Source organism: Corvus hawaiiensis, chromosome 4, assembly GCF_020740725.1.
Source record: "Corvus hawaiiensis isolate bCorHaw1 chromosome 4, bCorHaw1.pri.cur, whole genome shotgun sequence".
In the NCBI taxonomy this organism is placed as follows: domain Eukaryota; kingdom Metazoa; phylum Chordata; class Aves; order Passeriformes; family Corvidae; genus Corvus; species Corvus hawaiiensis.
In genome coordinates this window covers 15,645,827-15,666,150 of record NC_063216.1, presented here as the reverse complement: position 1 = coordinate 15,666,150, position 20,324 = coordinate 15,645,827, and the positions used below count along the sequence as shown (strand labels likewise).

Below are 20,324 nucleotides of genomic sequence, written 5' to 3'. Positions count from 1 at the left end.
TGCCTCAACACGAGGAAGAATTTCTTTATGCTGAGGGTGGCAGAGCACTGAACAGCTGCCCAGGGAGGGTGTATGGATTCTCCCTCTCTGGAAACATTCCAAAACCATCTGGACACATTCCTGTGTCACCTGCTCTTGGTGACCCTGCCTGGGCAGGAGGGTTGGAATGGATGATCTCCAGAGGTCTCTTCCAATCCTAAGGATTCCATCATCTATGCAAGAGCATGGCGGCTTGGGTTGGTGGGGCTGGTTAGGTATTAGAACAAAGTTTTTCACCCAGAGGGTGGTCGGGTACTGAACAGGCTCCCCAGGGAAGTGGTCACAACTCCAACGCTGCCAGAGCTCCAGGAGCGTTTGGACAACGCTCCAGGTATAGTTGGGATTGCTGGGGCTGCGCCGTGCAGGGCCGGGAGCGGGACTCCGACGCGCCCCGTGCCTCCCCTCCGTGCCCGGGCACTCCGAACCCCCAGGACGGCCGGGCACGGCCCCGTGTGACGCTGCCGGAGCGCTGGGAGCCCGCCCGGCCTTGTGGCGGAGCGGGGCGGCCCCAGGTGCGGGGCGCGGCCGGGGGCGGCCCCGGGGGCGGGCGGGGGAGTCCCCGAGACGCCCGGGCAGGGCCGCATTTAAGGAGCGGCGTCGGAGCGCGGGAGCCTCGTCACCGCGCCTGCAGCCGCCACCATGCCCGTCAAAGGAGGCACCAAGTGCATCAAGTACCTGCTCTTCGGCTTCAACTTCATCTTCTGGGTGAGGCGCCCCGGGCTGTGCCCCCCGCGCTGCCCGGGAGGGAGCCCGCGGGACGGGGATGGAGGGGAGGGGAAGCGCCGGGAGCCGCGTTTTATTCGCTTTTTCTGGTGCGTGGTTTCTGCCGTTTTCCCCACTTGCTGCCGCCCGGGAGGAGAGGGGCGGGTGCCGGGTGCTCACCGCTTTATTTTTCACGTCTTTCGGGTTTTATCGTAAGGCGGGCTGAGTGTGCTGCCGGGCGGGGAGGGGATGCTGGGTTTGCGGGTAGCCCCCCCGTCCCCTCGCACTACATACGATCCTCGCCCTAAAACTCTGTGTGCAGGTCGGGCTCCCCGGGGGCTTCCCCGGTGCCGAGGCTGTGTCCGGGCTGAGCTGGTTCCTCGCAAGTTGTAGCCTGTGGTTGTCGTATATGTAAACTTCTCGTGTTGATAGGAACTGTGGCTTCGCTTCGAGTTTAATCTCTCGGAGCAGAGCAGCACCAGTTGAAATCGCGTCTCCGGCGTGGTTCCTGGCCCCACTATGCCTTGTTGGCCAGGCAGTGTGAGAAAGCATGGCTGTGCTGAGAGGCTGTGGCTGTTCTCAAGCACTTGGGACATGGGCACCTGGATTTAGCGCTGGCTCCTGCATGGAAAAGTACCACAGGAGCGCAGCACAGCTGCTTGTGTGCCTGATGGATAGGTGCAAAGTGCGTGGTTCAGAAAGTTGGGTTTTTCTGGGCTGTTGGCCACGGTGGACAAGTGCGTGTGTGGCTCTGATGTGGAGGAATGAAGTTGGAACTGCAGAAAGAAGCCGCGTCTGGAGTCAGTTGAAGCACTGCCCGTGGGATGAGTGGAAGTTGCAGTGTTAAAGGATAAAATGCTCGGGATGTCTCGATGTCAAAATGGCTTACAGCAGAGTTGAGGAAACAGAGCTGGGCTGCAGTTGAGGGAAGTTGTGCAGAATTTGACCCAGGAAAGCATATGCTGCCACCCAGGACTTGCCAGGACAGTGAGCAGGGCTGTCATATTTGGAGGGTTACAGCTCATCAGAAGGAAAAGCCTAACAAAGCACTGCCTGAAACTTCTGGTCACTGAGTTTCTAAACCTCTTGTTGAAAAAGACTGAAGTATTCGTGGTTTGCTTTGTTTTGTTTTGTTTGCTTGTTTCAAAGCTGCAGACTTTCTGCGAAGTGTTTTATAGGATGAAATTTCTTGTTGTGGCAAAGGCATTGCCTCAAAGAAGCTTTTAACCTGAGCATCACCACCATGTTGTCTGGGGCCCAGGGCTGAGGATAGGGAGCAGGGTTTTGTTTAGCTCGGGATGTACCTGTTGCATGGGAGTGTCATGGTAATAAAGCTCTGAGACTTTACTTGTACCTTTGAGTGCTTGTGGATACAGAATTGTACTGGTGACAGCATGGAGGGAAGAAGAGTTGGTGCTGCTGCCCAGAGGAGCTGAGAGATGACAGCTTTTCAGGTGGCCTTTTTGCAGCTGGCAGTATCCAGCTAGGATGTGGGAAAGAGAAGAGAAAGAAAAAAAAATTAAAGGGAGATTAATGCATCTTGAAGATCCCAGTGTCTGGAGGCCCCAAGAGGCGCAGTAAAATCCAAGCAGCTTGGGTCAGCTACAGATAAGTGTGGGTTTGACCAGCTGGAGTGGTCCTTGGCTCTCGGGGATCATTACATGTCATTGTGGCCTCCCGAAAACTGGTGAAGGGGAGTTTAGAGGGTATGGTTTTAGTGAACCTCGTGTCCTCTGTGGAGAAATAAAGTAGCCATATGTTGGGTTATTCTGCACTGAACAGTGTAAAATGAATGGTGTCCTGGGGCTGGCAGCATTAGAAGGCAAGAATCACCCTAATAAGAAAAAAGGGTTTAATGTTTCTTATGGCTTTGCAGATGTGAAATGTCTGTGAAGTAATGGAATTAAGCTGACAGAAACTGTTGTGCCTGAGTGCAATTCTGCGTCTCCTTTTTTTTTTTGAAATAAGTTGCCTCAAAAGGATAGGTGAGGAATTTAAGTGGTCTGCAGCAAACCTGCAGGTGGCTGTGGATGCCATGTAAGGTGGAATGTATTTGCTTCCATCAGAGGCTTGAACAAGGGTGAAAGGAAGCAGAAAGGCTCAAATAGCTTGGTAAAGGAAGTTATTGAAGTTAAAAGGGGAACTCTCAAAGTTTAAGCTATATCCAAAGGAAGGAGATAAAGGTTCGTAAATTCTGGTGAGCTAAATAAAATATCCAATAAGGTTAGCCAAAGGAAAGCTTTAGGAGTAATCTGCAAAAGCAAATCCAACATACCCCTCTTCAGACACATGAGGAAAAGGGAGTTTCTCAGGGAATCCTTCCAGGCAGTAATAGCTCCAGGTATGAAAGTTTTGGGAACGATGTTTGTCAGGACTTTATTTTATTGGGGCAGATTTTAGCAAAGTTCTGTGCTATAACCTGTCTTTGAATCCTGCACAGGCTTGAACTGACCTCTTGATGCAGAGGAGGTGAAACAGCAGCAAATGTTTGATTAACAGTTCTCCAAGGTCACACAACACTTCAGAACTCCAAGTGAGTTTCGATTAGGTAACTCCCCCTGCTCACCATCCATCTGGGTGCTGGAGCGCTGGAATGCAGCGAATTGGAGGCTGGGTTTTCGCTTTATGGTAGTCTGGGATACAGGGAGAGTGGCACATACAGAGCATCTGGAAAAAGTGGAGGAGAAGAGTCTTTAAAAGCAGGTGTACATGTGGAGATAGGACACTGGCTACTGCAAGGGGAAGTCAAGAGTCCATGAAGCTGCTGCCTTGGAGCCTTTAAAAAGCCTTAATGTTGGAGAGAGCAAGGGCTGGTTGGTGTTGGTTCACTTGTTCAATGTCTTCTGGAAATCTCAGGCCTCTTGTTAAAACCAGGCTGTCCTGGAATAAGATCCTGGCGAGGATGAGCTGGCTGTTGGAGTGGAGGCAGGACTGTGGTGAGGTGCAGCTCTCCCCTTGTGGAGAGAAGCAATGGTGCTGGCACACTTGTGGTGATCAGTACAGTCTCACCTCATCTGGAGAAGCACGGGAGGTACTGCTGGGGTGCTGGCTGGCACCCAGTATCCAGAGTGATGGAGGTGATGCCTGCATGCTGACACAGCAGGGTGTGTGACACGGCAGGGTGAGACTCTTGCCAAAGGCAGGCTTCAAGTAATTCCTGTGGGAGGCACCAGCAGGAGGCCGCCTGGAGTTAAGAACTAAATGGTTCAGGGACAGCTGCTGCCATGGAGCAGTGAAGCCTTGGGAGAAAAGGCTCTATGGTGGCTTCACAAAAACACCAGCTGGGTGCTCAGCATCAACAGAGCAAAAACAGCTTCAGAAATGAAGGACTGAGAGAAGATGGCTCCCTAAATCCATGGCATGCTGGTGTCCTGCAGTGTTGCAGGCTGCTCTGGTCATCTGCCTGCCTTGAGAGGATCATAGTGGGGCTTGATAATGTTTGGGAAAGGAGGAGGAGGGTTTCTGCCATCAGTAACTCTAAGTAAGTTGGGATTCTTCAGCATGGAAATGTGCTAGAGATCTTCAGGATCGTGATTGTCCAGGCAGTAGGTAGGGCCTGACTATATTGAAAGAGGCAGTGAGCAAGAGCTGTGGAGTATTAGGCCAGGAAAGAGGACATTTTCAGAAGAAAAGTGTGACTGTGGGGACAGTGGTCGTGCTTTCTCCCTTAGCAGGTGTTGAGGAATAGGTTGGTCAAGGGGTACCTGGCTAACATGGAGTTCAGCAGCCTTTTGTTAGTTTTTCTTCTCCCAAGGTGTTGTCTGTGTCTTTGCACAGTCTTTAAGTGCTCAACATGTAGACCGGGAGGTTGGTCCTGGGAAATGCTACTGTCTGCCCTGTTATCCTAACCCTTCCTGAGGATCTTGTGCTTGATTGATCTCATGGCCCCTCTCCAGTTGGGAAGGCTGGGCACATATGTGGTGTTCTCTGAAACTTTTGGGACTTCAGAGCTTGGCTTAAAATGTACTTGTGGCCTAAATGGAAGGAAGGGGACATCTTTGGATGTTTGCTACAAGTCAGGTTAAGCATGAATCAGTAAGTTGTGGGGTTCAATACCATGTCTGAGGTGTAGGAATTAGGGATGGCTGTATTTTCTCTTTGGATGGAGGGTTGCAGCAGGCACCAGGCTCCTTGCTGCTGTTGTACTGCCCTTGCTGGGGCTGGTGTTCTCCCACCTGGGTTTGCAAACAGCTCTGCTATCTTGGCATGGCCAGTCCTGGCCCTGGCATCTCTGATAGTCTGGTCTCTAATAACAGAAGTTTGGGGGTTGATTTGGGGTGTGGGAGGGAGGTGTCGAGCCTGATACAGAAATATATATATATATATATATATATTTTTTTTTTTTTTTTTTTTTTTTTTTTTTTTTTTCCTGCCAGGCTGGCTTGAGCTTGCCAAGAAGTTGATGGAAACAACTCATTTTGTGCCTTAAACCTGAACAGTGAAGTGGTCTTAGCAAAGTTGGCTTGGACCAGCCTTAGTGTGAACAATGCTGGATTGCCCTGACTTGTGTAATGAGTGACTGCCTTTAGCTGTGCTCCCTTAACTCCCTGGGTTTGCTCAGGCTTGTTGGTCCTGGTGATGAAGGTCTTTTCCTAGGGAAACTGTGGGCTTCTGAGCAGCCTGGATCATGCCAGGCAAGTGCCTGCGTGTTCTCCCACTGGCTTCCCGCTGCTGAACAAAAACAAGGCCTTGCATCAGTAGACTTCAGTGCTGGGTTTTCCCCTTGTGAATTTTGTGGGATACAAAGACTTCTGCTGCTGCTATTTATAGTTTAATGTGTTTTAGGCAAACAAGTGCTGTAGCGCAGAGTTCAGGTTGAAGTTTTGGGCATTCATTTTCTTGCTCCTTTGCACTATTGGGCAGCTCTCTTGTCCTGACTTGCCGCTCTCTAGAGCGCTGTGTGTTTTATGAGTAAATGCATTTGTCTGTGGTAGTGCCTGCTAAAGTAAGATGAGCAGAATTAGGCCTGGAGAGCTCTTTTCCTTCTGTAACTTGAGGATACCCAGGACTTTGTTCTGAGCCATAATCTCAGCCGCTTTTGTGCACCAAGAACAGCAATTCAGAGGTTCTTTCCTCCTCCAGTGGAGTGGAGGACTTGCAGGATGGGCAGGGAAATATGCACGTGTCTGTTTGTATGAATATATGCAGGCACATATGAAAAACCCAGAAACGAGTGGCTTTTGCTTTCTGTAATGAACTGATGCACTTGCTGGCTACAGTGTGTGACTCTAATGCTGCTTGGGCTCAGTTCAGTGTATTTTGACTCCAGTAAGTGCTGTGAAGTCAGGAGTGGAGTATGGAGTATGTTGCCTTGAGAAGCCTCATGTGAAGCTACTTAGAGTTCTAGCAGTCCTAGCTCCTATTTGCAATTCTAATTGCAAATATAGTAGACTGGCTTCTGAATAGGAACTTGTATGAAATGGGCACTAGTCTTGGCAGTGGTTCAGGAATTTTGTAATGCTGTTCCTACTGTACTGGAGCACCATTTTATTGCAAAAAGTGCTGTAACATTAACATAGGCTGCAACATTCTTGAAATTAGCTAAGCAGAAAGAAAATACTTCCTTTCCAATCCACTTTTTTCCAAAGGAGTTTGAAAATAGCTGCAGTTTCTCATATAACTGCAAGCCTACACAGCACAAGTGTTAGGGGAGCTTTTTCAAAGCTCTGAAAACCCGTGCTGTTGTGGATAACACTAATTCTGTAATTGAGGATTTAGAGTGAAGTTGAGCCTTACCTGTACTTACTGTTTATGGGGTTTTATTTATGGAATACCAGCAAATAACAGGACAGAAACTAGTAGTTCATTACTACTCATAATGTTCTCAGTTTCTTTGCACATGCGTTGCAACGTTATAGATCTGGTCCTGGCTTTGTTAGTTCAGTCTAACACAGTGAGAAGTAAATTGTCTTATGCAGTCAGATTTTTAGCTAGAAGTTCAAGTGTTTAGGAAGTGAAGATGGCTTTTTTTATGTCTTCTTGTCACGTCCGGGGGTAAACCTATGTATAGAACAGTAGGGTAGGGCCTGACATACCTTCTCACTTCAAGAAAGAAATGAGTAAGCGTTCTGTTAGATGCAGTGCTTAGCTGACAACACTGAAAGTAGTATTTATTTTTGACTGACTTCTGTATTTGGACATAGTGACTTACCTTCTGCTGGAAGTAATGCCATGAGCTTGGTAGAAGTTGTATGTAAGCTTGGCTTGAACATGTCAAAATGACAGAACCCACAGTTTTCTTGTGTAAAAGCTTTTTTTTACAGGCTTTGAGCCACTTATCGGGTGTTCTTGAAGTGTCTGATTTCTTCCCTATCCCTGCCTCCACCCTGTGGAAGTGGAGGAAGGGCTGGTGGATGCTGGGCGAGGGTGTCCCCTTCCCAAAGCTTTCTCTGCCAGGATAGACAAAGGACTGTCCTAAGGACTTGATTAGTGCTTGGACCTTGAGAGGTGATTCTGCCTGTGGAAAGATAAGATGCTCTAAGGTGTTTGAGGCAAGTAGGGTGCTTGTCTGGGGATTGTTCCTGTCAAGGTGATAAGGTCAGAAGGGACTGAACAAAATGGTCCTTGCAAAATAGTGGTTAAATCCAAAATAAACTTTCCAGCTTTCCAAAATAGTGTCATGCATTGTGCTGCTATGGGATGTTTTAACAAAATTTGGGATATTTTTTGTTTAAAACTCAAGATTTTAACACGTGTTTATGGCATTGTTGTTAAATCCAGCGGTTTCCTGTGCAAGCCTTCTGCTGGGAGACTATATCGGTGAAACCTCAGGTGTCGGGGGGGGGCAGAAATGCGGTGGGAATCGCTTGATAGCGTTCAGTGCTGAGGCACACCCCGAGCTCAGGCTCAAGTTAGCCAGGGATGGTGAGGGGAGGGAGGCAGAGTGTTCTGTGTGGCTCCTGCCTCCAGGATAACACAGTTTTTCTCATCTCAAGTGTATCCTTGACCGGTTCAGGTCCTTTCTTAGCTACCTCTTCTCACATGGAAGGCTGGGACACACCCTTAGATGTACCCGGAGGCAAAGAGGGGGGGGCACACCAGAGCAGTGGGAAGGGGTGACTTTGGAGAAGGGGTGGGGTGGGTGAGAGGAGGGAAGTCCTGCGCAGGAGGCTCGCTAGGGAAGGTGCAGGGCTGTGTGAGAAAGGAAGATAGACCGAAAAAGCTGGTTTTGCTGTTGCAACAGGCAGAAAGCTGCATGCAGGAGTGAGCTTTCGGGGCAAAGGGGGTGTGTTTGGACGTGGTGCAAAAAAAAACAAAACTACCCGAGAAGCCTCCACAGGGCTGGGAAAGGAGTGACCAGGTAGCTTTATCCTGTTGCAGCCATAGAACAGCCAAGTAGAGCAGGAATGAGCTGGGAGTGGAGGTTAGGGGAAACAAGGAAGCCTGGTTAGCTGGAGCAGGGAAGTCAGTAGCATGATTGTGCCAGGACATGCTGTTACTGGAAAATCACTGCCGCAAACTTTTCCAAAACAGTGAGTGAGCAGTACCCCTTTAACTTCACGTTTTGGTCAGATTGGAAAAAAAAATCCAACCCTGTATTCTGAGCTCTTTTTGCTGTACTTGTCACTATAGAAACATACTACTTACCTGTCTGTTAAGCACACAAACCCACTCTTTTCTTTGTGTGTGTGAAGCCAGACAAAATGGATTACTTTCAGAAATACAGTGTCGTTCTTTTTCTGTTAAATTTCTTTCATCGCACGATAGAGCTACTTAGAAACACTCAGTATTGCTCAATTCCTGTGACAAAACAAGTCTGTTAGATGGGCAGTCCCCTTGGATTTCCAAACAAAAACCCGACAATTAGGTTATCTGGGGATCTGCTTCCACACAGCCGAGGTGGGGGGGCCTTGCATCCCTTTCCCAGCAAGGAAAAACACAGCTCCCAAACCATCCCAGCACGGCTGCCCATCCTGCTGGCACAGCGTGGGTGAGTAGGGAGGTGACGGTGCCTCAGCCCCAGGTGTGCCACACTGGCCAGAGGTGCTGCCAAGTGCCCATGGGGCTGTGCTTTTCTCTTCCTCAGAGGCTGGTGTTGCTGTGTCCTCGTTTCTCCCTTGTTTTGATGGAAACTTGAAGCTTCAAGTTTCTTGCCTTCTGCTTTAAAACTTCCTTTTTTTAGTTCAGTGGTCACTGTGGGTAGGAAGAGCACAAACTGAGAACATAAGTCTGCTTTCCTTAAGAAACTGAGACAAAAAGGCTCTTATTCTTGCATGAAGGAGCTACATTTTATTTCTAGTCCACCATGGAGAGAATTATCACTCTGTTAAATTCTGCCACTTTTTTTAGTGCTGTGCAGCAGTCTGCTGGCATGAAGTGTTATCACTGTTTTGTGGTCCTGTAAGTCTCTTGTCTTGCTGGCATCTTCTTAACCTTTCCCACAGAGTGAGTGCTTTTCCAAGGAGAAAACATGCCATGTACCTCTGGGTGGTGGTGGGGGAAGGGTTAAATTTGTGTATTGAAAGGTGCTATATTAGGTACATCATCTCTGCCCAATGTAAACAGACCAGGTTGTTTCTAGAGGTCATTAACTGAGCCTTCTCCTTTGCTTGGAAATTTAAGATTATCTGCATGGTTACAGTATGGCTTAAGAGTTTCTTTAGTTTTGCAGGTCTTTTCTGTGCCCTGCTCCATTTGCAGAGCTCTCTACTCAAACACTGGAGCTTGACAAGCTGCAAATACGTTTGGTGGGCAAGAAGATGTGGGTGCTCAGGCTTGTGGCTTTGCAGTTTGTGACTTCCTGGCAAAACCAGCAGAGGCTGCAGGTTTTTTGTAATGATGGTGATCTGAATCCCAATAAAAGCTGAAGACTGTTGGATGACCCAGGAAAGGGAGTCTCAAGCAGAGTGTTATTAAATACTGGGTGGCTGAACAGCAGTCTAGAAGCAGAGTTTTTTCCATCACTAAGCCCTTCTGATGTTTGAACTGAGGCACTGGGGTGAGATGAGGTGGCAAAGGCTTTTTGAAGTGATGCTGCAGCCAGGAGAGCAGGTAGAGCAGCATCCCTTCTCTCTGCCAGTCCACTTTTGCACCTCTCCCTCCCCTTGGGGTGCAGCTGTGGCACAAGAAATTGAAATAATGACACTCTTGTGACATTCTGTGTCGTACCAAGGTGCTCCAGCATAACTTAATCATCTTGTCAGGGTAGCCCTAGCAAGGCAAGCAGGAGGTGTGGGCAGGTGTGCTTGGGAGTAAGCACCAGGAACAACCAACAAAGGCCTTTTGCTTAGGTCTGGAAACCTCCAGGTGAGTTTAGCCTTGTGGGTTGTGTGTCACTTGATCTGTTTTCCCAGCTACAGCCCTGCAGCTCCTCTTGGAGGCAGGCCTGGCACTCGGGTTCCTGCCCTACAAGAAAAGCTGGTTTTGGAAAGCTAGGGCTGCCTGTGAGCAGGAACTCTTCCACAGCAGGGAGAAGGGGCTCTCAGGCTCCCGTTTCTCAGCTGGGCTTGGTGTGGAAGGGGTGTATCCTTGGGTGCTTGCCAAGGGAAGGCCATCCATATTCCCACTGAAAGTTGCCATTATTAAACACTTCCCGTTTGCTTAGAGGCGTATCAGGAATGTTGTTTCCTTCTAGAAGGACCTTATCAGAGATCAAGCTTTACTGGGCTTTTATTTTTGCTTGCTTGCATACTTGTCCTGACCCAAGCACCAGACTTTATAAACTTACTGCTCACTCTTAAGTTTAAATTTTTAATGTCTGCTGCAACATTTGGGATTTCTGTTCTCATCTCACTTTTGCAGAGCTTTTTTTAATAGTAAATGATCTTTAAAGGGAAAACTGAGAAGCACACTCCAGCTTTCTACTTTGTCCTGGTTTCTTCTTTTTTTTTCCACATGCAAGAAAACCCCATTTTTTTTCTTTTTAAGGGAGGATTCAGTCTGTTGAAAGCAAACTGTTGCTATTTGCCTTACCAGAGTGCAATTCCCTCTTTCTTGCAAGACTTCCTATGCCTTTTGCCTTATGTTTCATCCAGGGGCTAATTTATACACAAAGTGACTTGCTGCAAACACAGGCAGCAATGTTAAGAGGAACTTGGAGGCACACAGGCAGAGATGATAATGAAATAAAATTAAATACGACCTAAAATTCGATTGTACTGCTCCAGATCAGCAATGTTGTTACTTCTGCAGCTTGTATTTTCTTCTTCCTGTCAGTGTGGTCACTTAATGGGTTGGTTTTATCTTGTTTTGCAAGAAGAGCACTCTTCCTGAACTCCCTTCTATGGTACACTGAACTCTCAGGAGTCTGTTTAATACACTAAAACTTTCAGCTGGCCTCACAAGGCACTTTTCCTTGTATTACACTTGCTCTTCAGTGTGAAACTTTAAGGTCACTCAGCCATGCAATGTCACTGCAGCCACCCAGAATAAAACAATGTGTGGAAGGATTAGTAGAAATACTGACACTTGGCAAAACCTTGGATATTTTCAGGAAGGAACAAGAATGGCATTGTTCTCCTGTGGCATGGAGTTTATATTATGTAAATGCCTCTGTGAACAAGGTGCCTCATGTGTGGAACTTTGTTCGTGTGTTGGTATCCCCATCCTTTTATGCTGGTCCTTTGTCACCACCTCTTTAAATAAGAGCTATATTCTGTGTTTGCTTCTGATTTTGTTACTAATGCAAGGGTGGGTGGAGTAATTGGTATCATTTAACAAGCCTTCCTTGTTCTTACAGCTTGCAGGGACAGCAGTTCTTGCAATTGGACTATGGCTTCACTTTGATTCACAGACCAAAAGCGTCTTTGAACTGGAATCTGACACAAAGTTTTACACAGGTGAGCTGGAGGATCACTCAGGGAATATGTCACACTTTTGCACCCTGGTTTCCAGGCTGCTGAGAAACCTTGGCTTTCCTTAAAGGGTAGAAAGGCAAAGCAGCCCTAAACAGCCCGAGAGCAGCTTCCCCTGTGCAGTGCTGTTGTGTGAGTGGTTTCTTGGCTCTTCATCCTTTTTCCCACAGCAGTTCCTCTTTGTTACTGTCAGTAAACATTTTGTAATCCCAAGGGCTCCTGGTAGACTCAGAGGATGTTTCTTCTGATGCTCATCACAATATGCGTCAGCAAAGTTTCACGCTAAACTAAATGAGTAATTAATATTTTTTCTCCAGAGTGACCAACCTAAACGACCCAAAACACAACTCTGTTGCCTCTTCTCTCAGAAGGAGCATGTGCACTGTTGGCTAACTCTTAAAAGCCCCACATCTCCTAATTCATACTGAACTGAATGGGAAGAATTCACAAATATCTTGGTCCATATGAGAATTTCTCCAGCCCACATGGATCAACGTAGCTTTAGCTCGACCATGTGGAAGGTGTTTGTAAGAAGATTAATTAGGGGACACACATATTTTCAGTTTATGTTAATGTCATAGGAATTCCTGAGTGAACTGGATTTTATCTGAACTTTGATTTTGATCTCTACAGTTACTTCTAGGCTTGGGCAGGGCAACACACATAATTTGGTGGTTGTCACCTGTAGGTGCTCAAACCCTTGGAGCAGCTCTGCTGTGAGGAAAGGCTGAGGGAACTGGGATTGTTCATCCTGGAGAAGAGAAGGCTTTGGGGTGACCTCACTGTGGCCTTGCAGTGCCTGAAGGGAGCCCACAGGAAAGATGGAGAGAGACTCTTGACAAGGGCCTGGAGTGACAGGACAAGGGGGAATGGCTTCACACTGACAGAGAGCAGGTTTAGATGGGATATTACAAAAAAATTGTTTCCTGTGAGGGTGCTGAGGCCCTGGCACAGGCTGCCCAGAGCAGCCAGTGGCTGTCCCATCCCTGGAAGTGTCCTAGGCCAGGTTGGATGGGGCTCTGAGCAAGCTGGGATAGTGGAAGGTGTCCCTGTTCATGGCAGGGGATTGGAATTAGGTGATCATTAAAGGATAGCTTCATCTTTCTCTTGCCAAAAACTGGCTCCTGTTGTGGGCTGCTCAACCTGTGACAACTCCCAGACTGGGGTCTGAAGGGTCACTTGCAAGGAGGTGCAACCTGTGTTGCAGCCTCATGGTATCTGGTAGCCTGTGCCTACAGGGAATACTGTTAGGAATGGTGTAGAGGCCACAGTTGGGATTATTGAGATGCTCATGGGGCTTCATGAAGAAGCTGCAGGCATGCAAACATCTTATCTGTGAGAAAATTTGTATTTTGCCCTTGATATGATGGCATCCTAGCAAATTGTGTAGTTCATGGAGCTGCCAGGAAGATTCCCAGATGCTTATAAGTGGACCTCAGAAAAGGAACAGAAACCTAAACTTGGCCATTGAGGTGAATATTTAGCAAGTCTTATTTTAGGTAGTCTAAAACAACCCTTTCACCTCCTAAAACATAAAATTTTTATGGTGTGATGCTTAAGCTACTGGCTGGATGCAGCCAGTGAAACCTGATTGAAATCTCTGTAGGTTAAACCGAGTTTTAAAAGGAAGCTTAATAGGAATTTCTGCTTTAACATAATTTTCTGGGAGTAGTTACTGACTGCAGTAAGTTACAAAGCAAGTTACCTCAAAGGCTTTCTGTACAGCTCAAAATAAACTGGAATAAGAGGTACTGATGGACTATTTTTATTCTAATTTTTCAAAATGGAAAAAAGTTCAAGATGAGGTTAAAAAGTCCATGTTGGAATTTCCTCCTGATAAGGAATGTCAGGCTTGATCCTTACAAATGCTTCATCAAGTAGATGCTTATTTTGGCAGCTAATCCTATTGGTTTGCATCTAGAATATATCATTTGCAAATGCTTACATCTGGCTTCCTTTAATTAGTATTGATTGGGTCTCTGAACTGTATTTTTGTCCCCATTGATCTTTGTGCTGATTCTTTGATATTTCAGCACCCCTGTAATACTTCCTTGTCATCCTTTGGGACTTCTCTTGCTTTTTCCAGCTCACAGCTATGATGCTTAGGCTGGTTATTCCCAAGTCTAGGAGCCAGAGGATTGGGCATGAATGGAGCCTTTTAGCCCAGAAATGTTTGCTCTTTCTGTTTCAATATATTTTTACTACCTCAATTCTGGGCAGAATAGTTTACAAGCTCTGACACTTTTTATAGTTTGAAGAAGAATCTGCTTCAAGACTTCTCAGTTGTTGATAAACCACTGTTCAGCTGTCTCTAAATCCAGTTGTCTCTATCTTCACCTAAGGAGAAGTGGATAACTCTGCCTCTGAGCCAGTTTTAAAAAGTGTCTTCCAGCTTATCTTAGATGGCTTTATCTTGCCCATTTTCTAAAACTTGTGAAACTGCACTAGGGATACACATTAATTGTGACTAGTTGAAGGTTTTATTTATCAATTTTTCAGATGTGCTTGCTTTGAAAATGACACACAACTGTCCCCCCCCCCCCCTTTTTTTTTTTACATGAAACATCTCGGTAAAGAAACCTTGGCAAAAGCTACAAGTGCTATTTGTGGAGCAATTAATTTCATACTTTGCTGCTGAGGTCTCAGTGACCTGCACACATTTGTTTTCTTCTTCCCTAGGTGTTTACATCCTTATTGGAGCTGGTGCACTTATGATGCTGGTTGGTTTCTTGGGATGTTGTGGTGCATCACAGGAATCTCAGTGTATGCTTGGCCTGGTAAGTGCTCAGGGTTAATGCTTAAAGTTTGAGCAGCATGATGAGAAAGGAAGGAAAATACTACTGTGTAATTCAAGGGCAACAGATTGTGGACCCAGAACAATCACAGTGTTGAAACTCATGGTCACCTACATAATGCTAAAATGTTAAATATAGATTTCATTTCTGGCTTGAAATCCAAATGTTCATGCTGTATTTGAACACAGGATGATATCAAGAGGCTGGGTATGTCTGACATACCCTGAAGTGTCAAGACTGGGAGTATTGTGAACACAGAACTAAAATATTGATAAGAGCAATGCTATCATTGCTAGACAGTTTATCCTGAACTCTGAAGGTTGTGCAGTCTTTAATCTCTGAGACCAGAACTGTGGTATTTGATGCTTGAAACAAGGCTCTACTGTTCATAATCACAGGATGAGCTCTTCTAGTTGACAACTGCTCTGCAAGCCAATTACTGGAGAGCAACCTCATTGTTTTCAGACTGGAGGGGCCAGTAGAGCTTACTGGGTTCGTGCACATCTGTACACTTGCAGAACTACTCATCCAAATAACCAGAAGACTTAGTTAATAAAAAACAACTACTATGGCCACTGAAAGAACAATTCCCCTTCTGTGTCACAGAAGAACCTAAATTCAAGTATTACTTGCAAAATGATGCCTCTAAGCCCTTTGTAATTCTGAGTATCTCTTTAAAGTGCTTCTAAATGATAGTGGTGTTTTGGATCTGGTAGTCAGTGAGAGACACAACACTTTTATTTGTGTATTATGGGACACACAACAAAGTGACCATTAACTCTCTGGGAGCTGGTGGCAAGCTAGGAATTAAGTAATGACCCCTAAAGCAACAGGAGTGACAAACCAGAGTGAAGAATTGGTGTCAGCTGTTTTGATGTGTCTGAATGACTTGGACAACTTCAAAGTTGGAGTTAACAGATGATTGACTTTAATTAACACTGATCAAAAAGCAGAACTGTTGCTTGGAGAGCACTGCCAGACTTACCGACGCTCCCGGGAAGAAGTGCTGACCCAGTGTCCTTTTTCCTGGTGTTACCAATGTCTCAGGCCTCTAACTGCAACCTGGTTGAGTGACAGCTCCCACAAGACTGGACAAACTTGCAGTGTATGTGTGTGATGCTGCTTTGTGGTGCTGTGGCCTTCATGAATAACGTGGTCTTTCTTTTCTAGTTCTTCTTCTTCCTTTTTGTGATTTTTGCCCTTGAAATTGCTGCTGGGATCTGGGGATTTTCAAATAAAGAAAAGGTAGGTTGCTCTTAAAAGTTGGGAGTGGTGGGATGCTGGCACAGGTTTCCCAGAGAAGCTGTGGCTGCCCCATCCCTGGAAGTGTCCAAGGCCAGGTTGGATGGGGCTCTGAGCAATCTGGGATAGTGGAAGGTGTCCCTGCCCATGGCAGGGGGCGGGACTTAGGTGATCTTGAAAGTGCCTTTCTGACCCCAAACATTCTATGAATGTGCCCACAGTCAGCAGTCTGCTGTCATCTCTACTGGTGCCAGTCAAATCCTTATTACCCTGGAAATTTGGGGGAGAGGAAGAAGGCTGATGCAAGCAAATCAACACAAGAAATCTAACCCTAATATTTAAAAATTCGACTCTAGCAGGGAAGCCAGAATCCAAGAAGCTGTTGTGTGCTAGAGGTGCCCTCCAGACAGTACCTGGCTGAGCTGTGAGGTGAAGCAGGCTGGCTGGGAAGCTTTACCACTTCCAGAGAGGAGCTGGGTCAGTTGAGGGCTGGGTGTTTCTGTACCTGAAGCATGACTGACATGGCCTGTCCCACCCAAGCAGTCAAGATTCTGTCTTCCTTTAAAATCAGATGCTTGGTGACCAGAGTTGCTTTTCTGCTCACGTTGTGTTATACAGTGGGGAAGTACAGAAACTTCTGGGGTACAGTAGAGTAGGGAATATTTTTGGGCAGCCAGTGGGCAGAGATTTGGTTCTCTCACTCCTCTTAGAAGCTCAGATTTGGAAGGAGAAACAGTCTTACTTGTTTAGGTGTGGCTGTTAAAGCGAGTGTACAGTTATTTCTTGTCTGAAACAGGTGAGCCTTCTGTCTACCTTCTATTTGTACATGGCAGAAGAATGGGTGGATTTTTGATGACTGACTTGCTGAAAGCAAGTTTTTCATAATTAATATAAGGTATGATGCTAATACCCCACTAATAGACAACTCTTTGCTTTTCCTTAGATTATTGATGAGTTAAAGGAGTTCTACATGGACACCTATAGAAAGAGAACTCAATCAAGTGCCAGAGACACCCTGAAGGCATTTCAGTTTGCTGTAAGTATATGGTTCTGCTTAACCTGGAGAGTAACACAGCTGTTCCTTACACTGTTCTCCATGCCACCCAGTCCCCTGTACAAGTCTAGTCTTTTATTAGTTAGAAAACACCAAAGATTTCAGAGATGTTTTTGTGTAGTATTAGTGAATTCAGGATGCCTTTATTGTCCTTCTGAAGTGCCTAGAACTAGTTCTTGTTTTTCTAAAGCTCAGCAGCAGGCTGGGAAACCCTGGATCTGTGCTACTGAGCTAGTGGCACCCTGGTATGCACACCTGCATGTCTGTGAGGGGTTCAGCTTTGTGTCTGTAAGGAGCACAAGCTGTCACCAAAATGATTTTGTGTGTACTTAATGAGATCTAGCTCTTCCTTTCAGAACCTTGTCCTTTAATTTAATGAAGGCTTGTTAAAATTAGGTGTATAGCAGTCATGTTGACAGGACTTGGTCTGTAAAATAAACTAATGTAAATTTTCTTTTTTTTTTTTTACCAGATTACTGAGCAAAAATAAGGATTATTTAACCTGGGTCTCTTTTTGTGTTTTCTCTTGAAGCTAAACTGCTGTGGCATTACTGGAGCTTTGGAGCAGCAGTTCATGGACACCTGTCCAGCAAAGACGCTGTCTGAGTCGTTCTCTGTCAAGGTACAGCTTGGCTTAATTCACCATCAGCTCTGCCCAGTGGGTAGAATGAGAAACACAGTTTAGGAAACCCTCCCAGTCCATGGGAAATCCCCCTGTCACACTGGTGTGGCAGTCTGTGTCTGTAATCAGGCTGGTTGTGGAAAACAAACCCACTGTTACCGTGGAAAGAATAAGCAGGAAATCTGACCTTGCTCAGGAAATGTGCAGTCTGTGTGTCACAGACTCCCTGGTGGGGTGGGCAGTGGAAGATCAAAACTTTGCCTAAAAAAAGCCACCCTCTCACAGTGCTTGAGAGCTCTGTTCTCCTCACTGCTGTCACCTCCCTCCTGGTTAGGGAGAAGTAGAGCTTGGGGTGGGAGCAAGTCTGAAGCTTCAGCAAGGACAGGGAGAGCAGGGCAAGGCATTGGTAGCCTGTTCAGGTGAGTTTGTCATTGTGAAGGCGATTCTCTGACTCAGTTTCCCTCGTGGAATATTGCTGCAGAGGTGCTTGTATGCCACAAATAACAGGAGAAAACAGCTTGTGTAGATTTTAACCACCCCTCTTCCTCTTTTCCTTACAACCATCTGGTGCTCTTGCTTTATGCTCCAGGACAGTTTGTGTGAGTCCTCCTATGGTTCTTACCATGCAGGATTTAAATTAATGACTTGGGGTTTTTTCACTTTAATTGACAACTTCAAGTATCTGCCCACATGAGACCCTTCAGTCTGTATCTTTAGTCCTGTCTGTGCAGTCTGAGTTGGAGTGTGTGGGAGTAGCTGAGACTGCATGCAGGTTTTATTGTTTGCTTTTATTCTGCTGTGTGTTTTAGCTTCATCTGTTGACTTCGTCTTGTGATGCCTATTCCCAGTTGTAAAAAAACAGTGGATAGACTGCAAGATCAAAGGGATGTAATGGAGTGTGCCTCTAAGAAGCAGTGCTGTGTTGGTATTCTGATTGAACTGACTCATTCTTGCCAGTATATCCCTTTAATCCCAGATTCAGTCTTTCTTTCTGGAATGGATAAGGAACAACAACAGAGAAAGGTAGCTTTCAGCAGCTCACTGATGTTTGCTGCTGAACAAGCAGGACAGAAGCTGGGATGAGATTTTGACCAGCTACCAGGCTCTTAAAAGATTTATACCTCTGTAAAAGTGCCTTGTTTGGCCACCATGTGTCTATTCTGGGGAAAGGACTATACATATATATATATATATATATATATATATATATATATTTTTTTTTTTTTTTTTTTTTTTTTTTTTTTTTTTAGTTGCAAGGGTAATTCATTGTCCTGGGAACATTAAACTGACTCCTCTGTGAATTTGCCCCTAGCATGGATACTAGTCCAGGACATCCTGCCATTCCCATGCACTGTTGGTTCATGAGGTGTCTGCAAAATTACAGTAGCAATTGTCAATATTGAGTGGCTTTAAATCCCTTTTGATAAGGGATGAGCAATGCATCATCTGAAGTGCTGACAGCCATTAGTAACAGGCCAAGCCTGATAAACTGAGTGTTCAGATTGAGAGGGGAAGCCTGCTGTAGTCAAGGTGCTGTTAACAGGTTTGAGATACTTGAAGAGTTTAAACTTCTCCACCAACCCTTGTGTGAACCATCCGTGGCTCTCTTTAAGGATGTGGCAGTAAAGGCCAGATCAAAGCAGCTTTCAAAAGATGAGTTCTAATGAGCCTTGTGTGTGTAAAACACTAATGAACAGTCTGTCCCATTTCAGTCCTGCCCTGCTGCCATTGATGAAGTCTTCAAATCCAAATTCAACGTGATTGGAGCAGTTGGCCTTGGCATTGCTGTAATGATGGTGAGTTTCCAGATTATTCAGAGGGTATCTGGGTGCCCAGAGGATACTCAGAGCAGAAGTCTTGTAGAACAGTGCCTGGCCCAGCAGCCCACACGGCCATTCCATGGAGGACAAGTCCCAGCAGGTTCAGGGTGTGTGCTGCAGGGCCCTGAGGTAGTGCAGAGGCTGGGATGTCTCAGGCCTCCCTGCTTCTGCTTTGGATTAGGATCTGCCTCCTTGCACTTTCAGCAGTGGTGAAATCTTATTAGTGGTGTGTGTATATATGGCGTGAAGATGTATTGGTGCTGTTGCTGGCCCACATCTTAATCCTAAGATCTCTTGGGGATTCTTTTCTTTATAACAATTACAGGCTCTGCTAGAGGGCTGAAATAACAGGGCTGCTGACACTTTGTGTTTGACTTCTCTGGAGAAAAGCACATGCTGGGATGATCAAAGGCTTCTTAGGAGATCTGGCAGTGGTTTATAGCTGATGATGCTGTGCAGGGCCAGGAGTTGGATTGAAGATCCTTGTGGGTCCCTTCCAACTTGACATACTCAAGTATTGAGGTGAATGGGATTGATGGGAATGAACTGAACTTTGGGGATGGTGGGGCAGGGATCCCAGAGTAAAGTGTAAAAACAGAATAAATGTGGCCTCTGGTGCTTGTCCTCGTGCTGATAAAAGCATGTGCTTTACTTTCCTGATCTCTAACCTGTCTGCTTCCTTTCCAGATTGTTGGCATGATATTCAGTATGATTCTGTGCTGTGCCATCCGCAGGGAAAGAGAGATGGTCTAAGAGCTGCAAACCCAAGATTCCTGCACTATAAAAATCCCCATCATTAACTTTAGAGTTCTGAGAGCATTTCTAAAATGTTATATATTTGTTACCTTTTTAATGCTTTATTTGGTACTGATGTAGGTTTGCTTTTTATGTTACAGGTTAAAATGATAAAGGTTTATCTGACTCAAGACAAACATTGTACATAAAATATCTTTCTTGAAACTTACATAATCTGGATGTAATTTATGTTGGACACAATTTGATACTTAATAAAGAGTAAGATGTATTGTTTGTGGGAGAGAGGAGATGTTGCTATGTTGATTAATCCCACTGTTTGATGCATAGCAAGGAGTTGAAGTTGCATAACATGTTTAAGTGTTTTTGGGATAAAGCAGGAAATAAATCCTATGCCAATGCCCCATGTTTGAAGGGAATAGGAGATGCTGTCAGAGCATGTCAGGGAAGGTGTGGTCATTCCTCTTTCCTTGGTGTGTGTGAACAAAAGCAAGTCTTAAGTAC

At 45.8% G+C, this 20,324-nt stretch overlaps 1 protein-coding gene across 1 annotated transcript; it reads left to right on the top strand.

Annotated features, from left to right (window-relative positions):
• The first annotated feature begins 583 nt into the window (after window positions 1–583).
• CD9 (CD9 molecule) lies at window positions 584–20,105 on the top strand. The gene is made up of 8 exons (XM_048301952.1): window positions 584–744; window positions 11,420–11,519; window positions 14,214–14,311; window positions 15,500–15,574; window positions 16,515–16,607; window positions 17,158–17,247; window positions 18,960–19,043; window positions 19,755–20,105. The coding sequence occupies exons 1-8, from the start codon at window positions 679–681 to the stop codon at window positions 19,818–19,820; spliced, it is 672 nt and encodes a 223-aa protein (XP_048157909.1). The 5' UTR covers window positions 584–678; the 3' UTR covers window positions 19,821–20,105.
• Window positions 20,106–20,324: the final 219 nt, after the last annotated feature.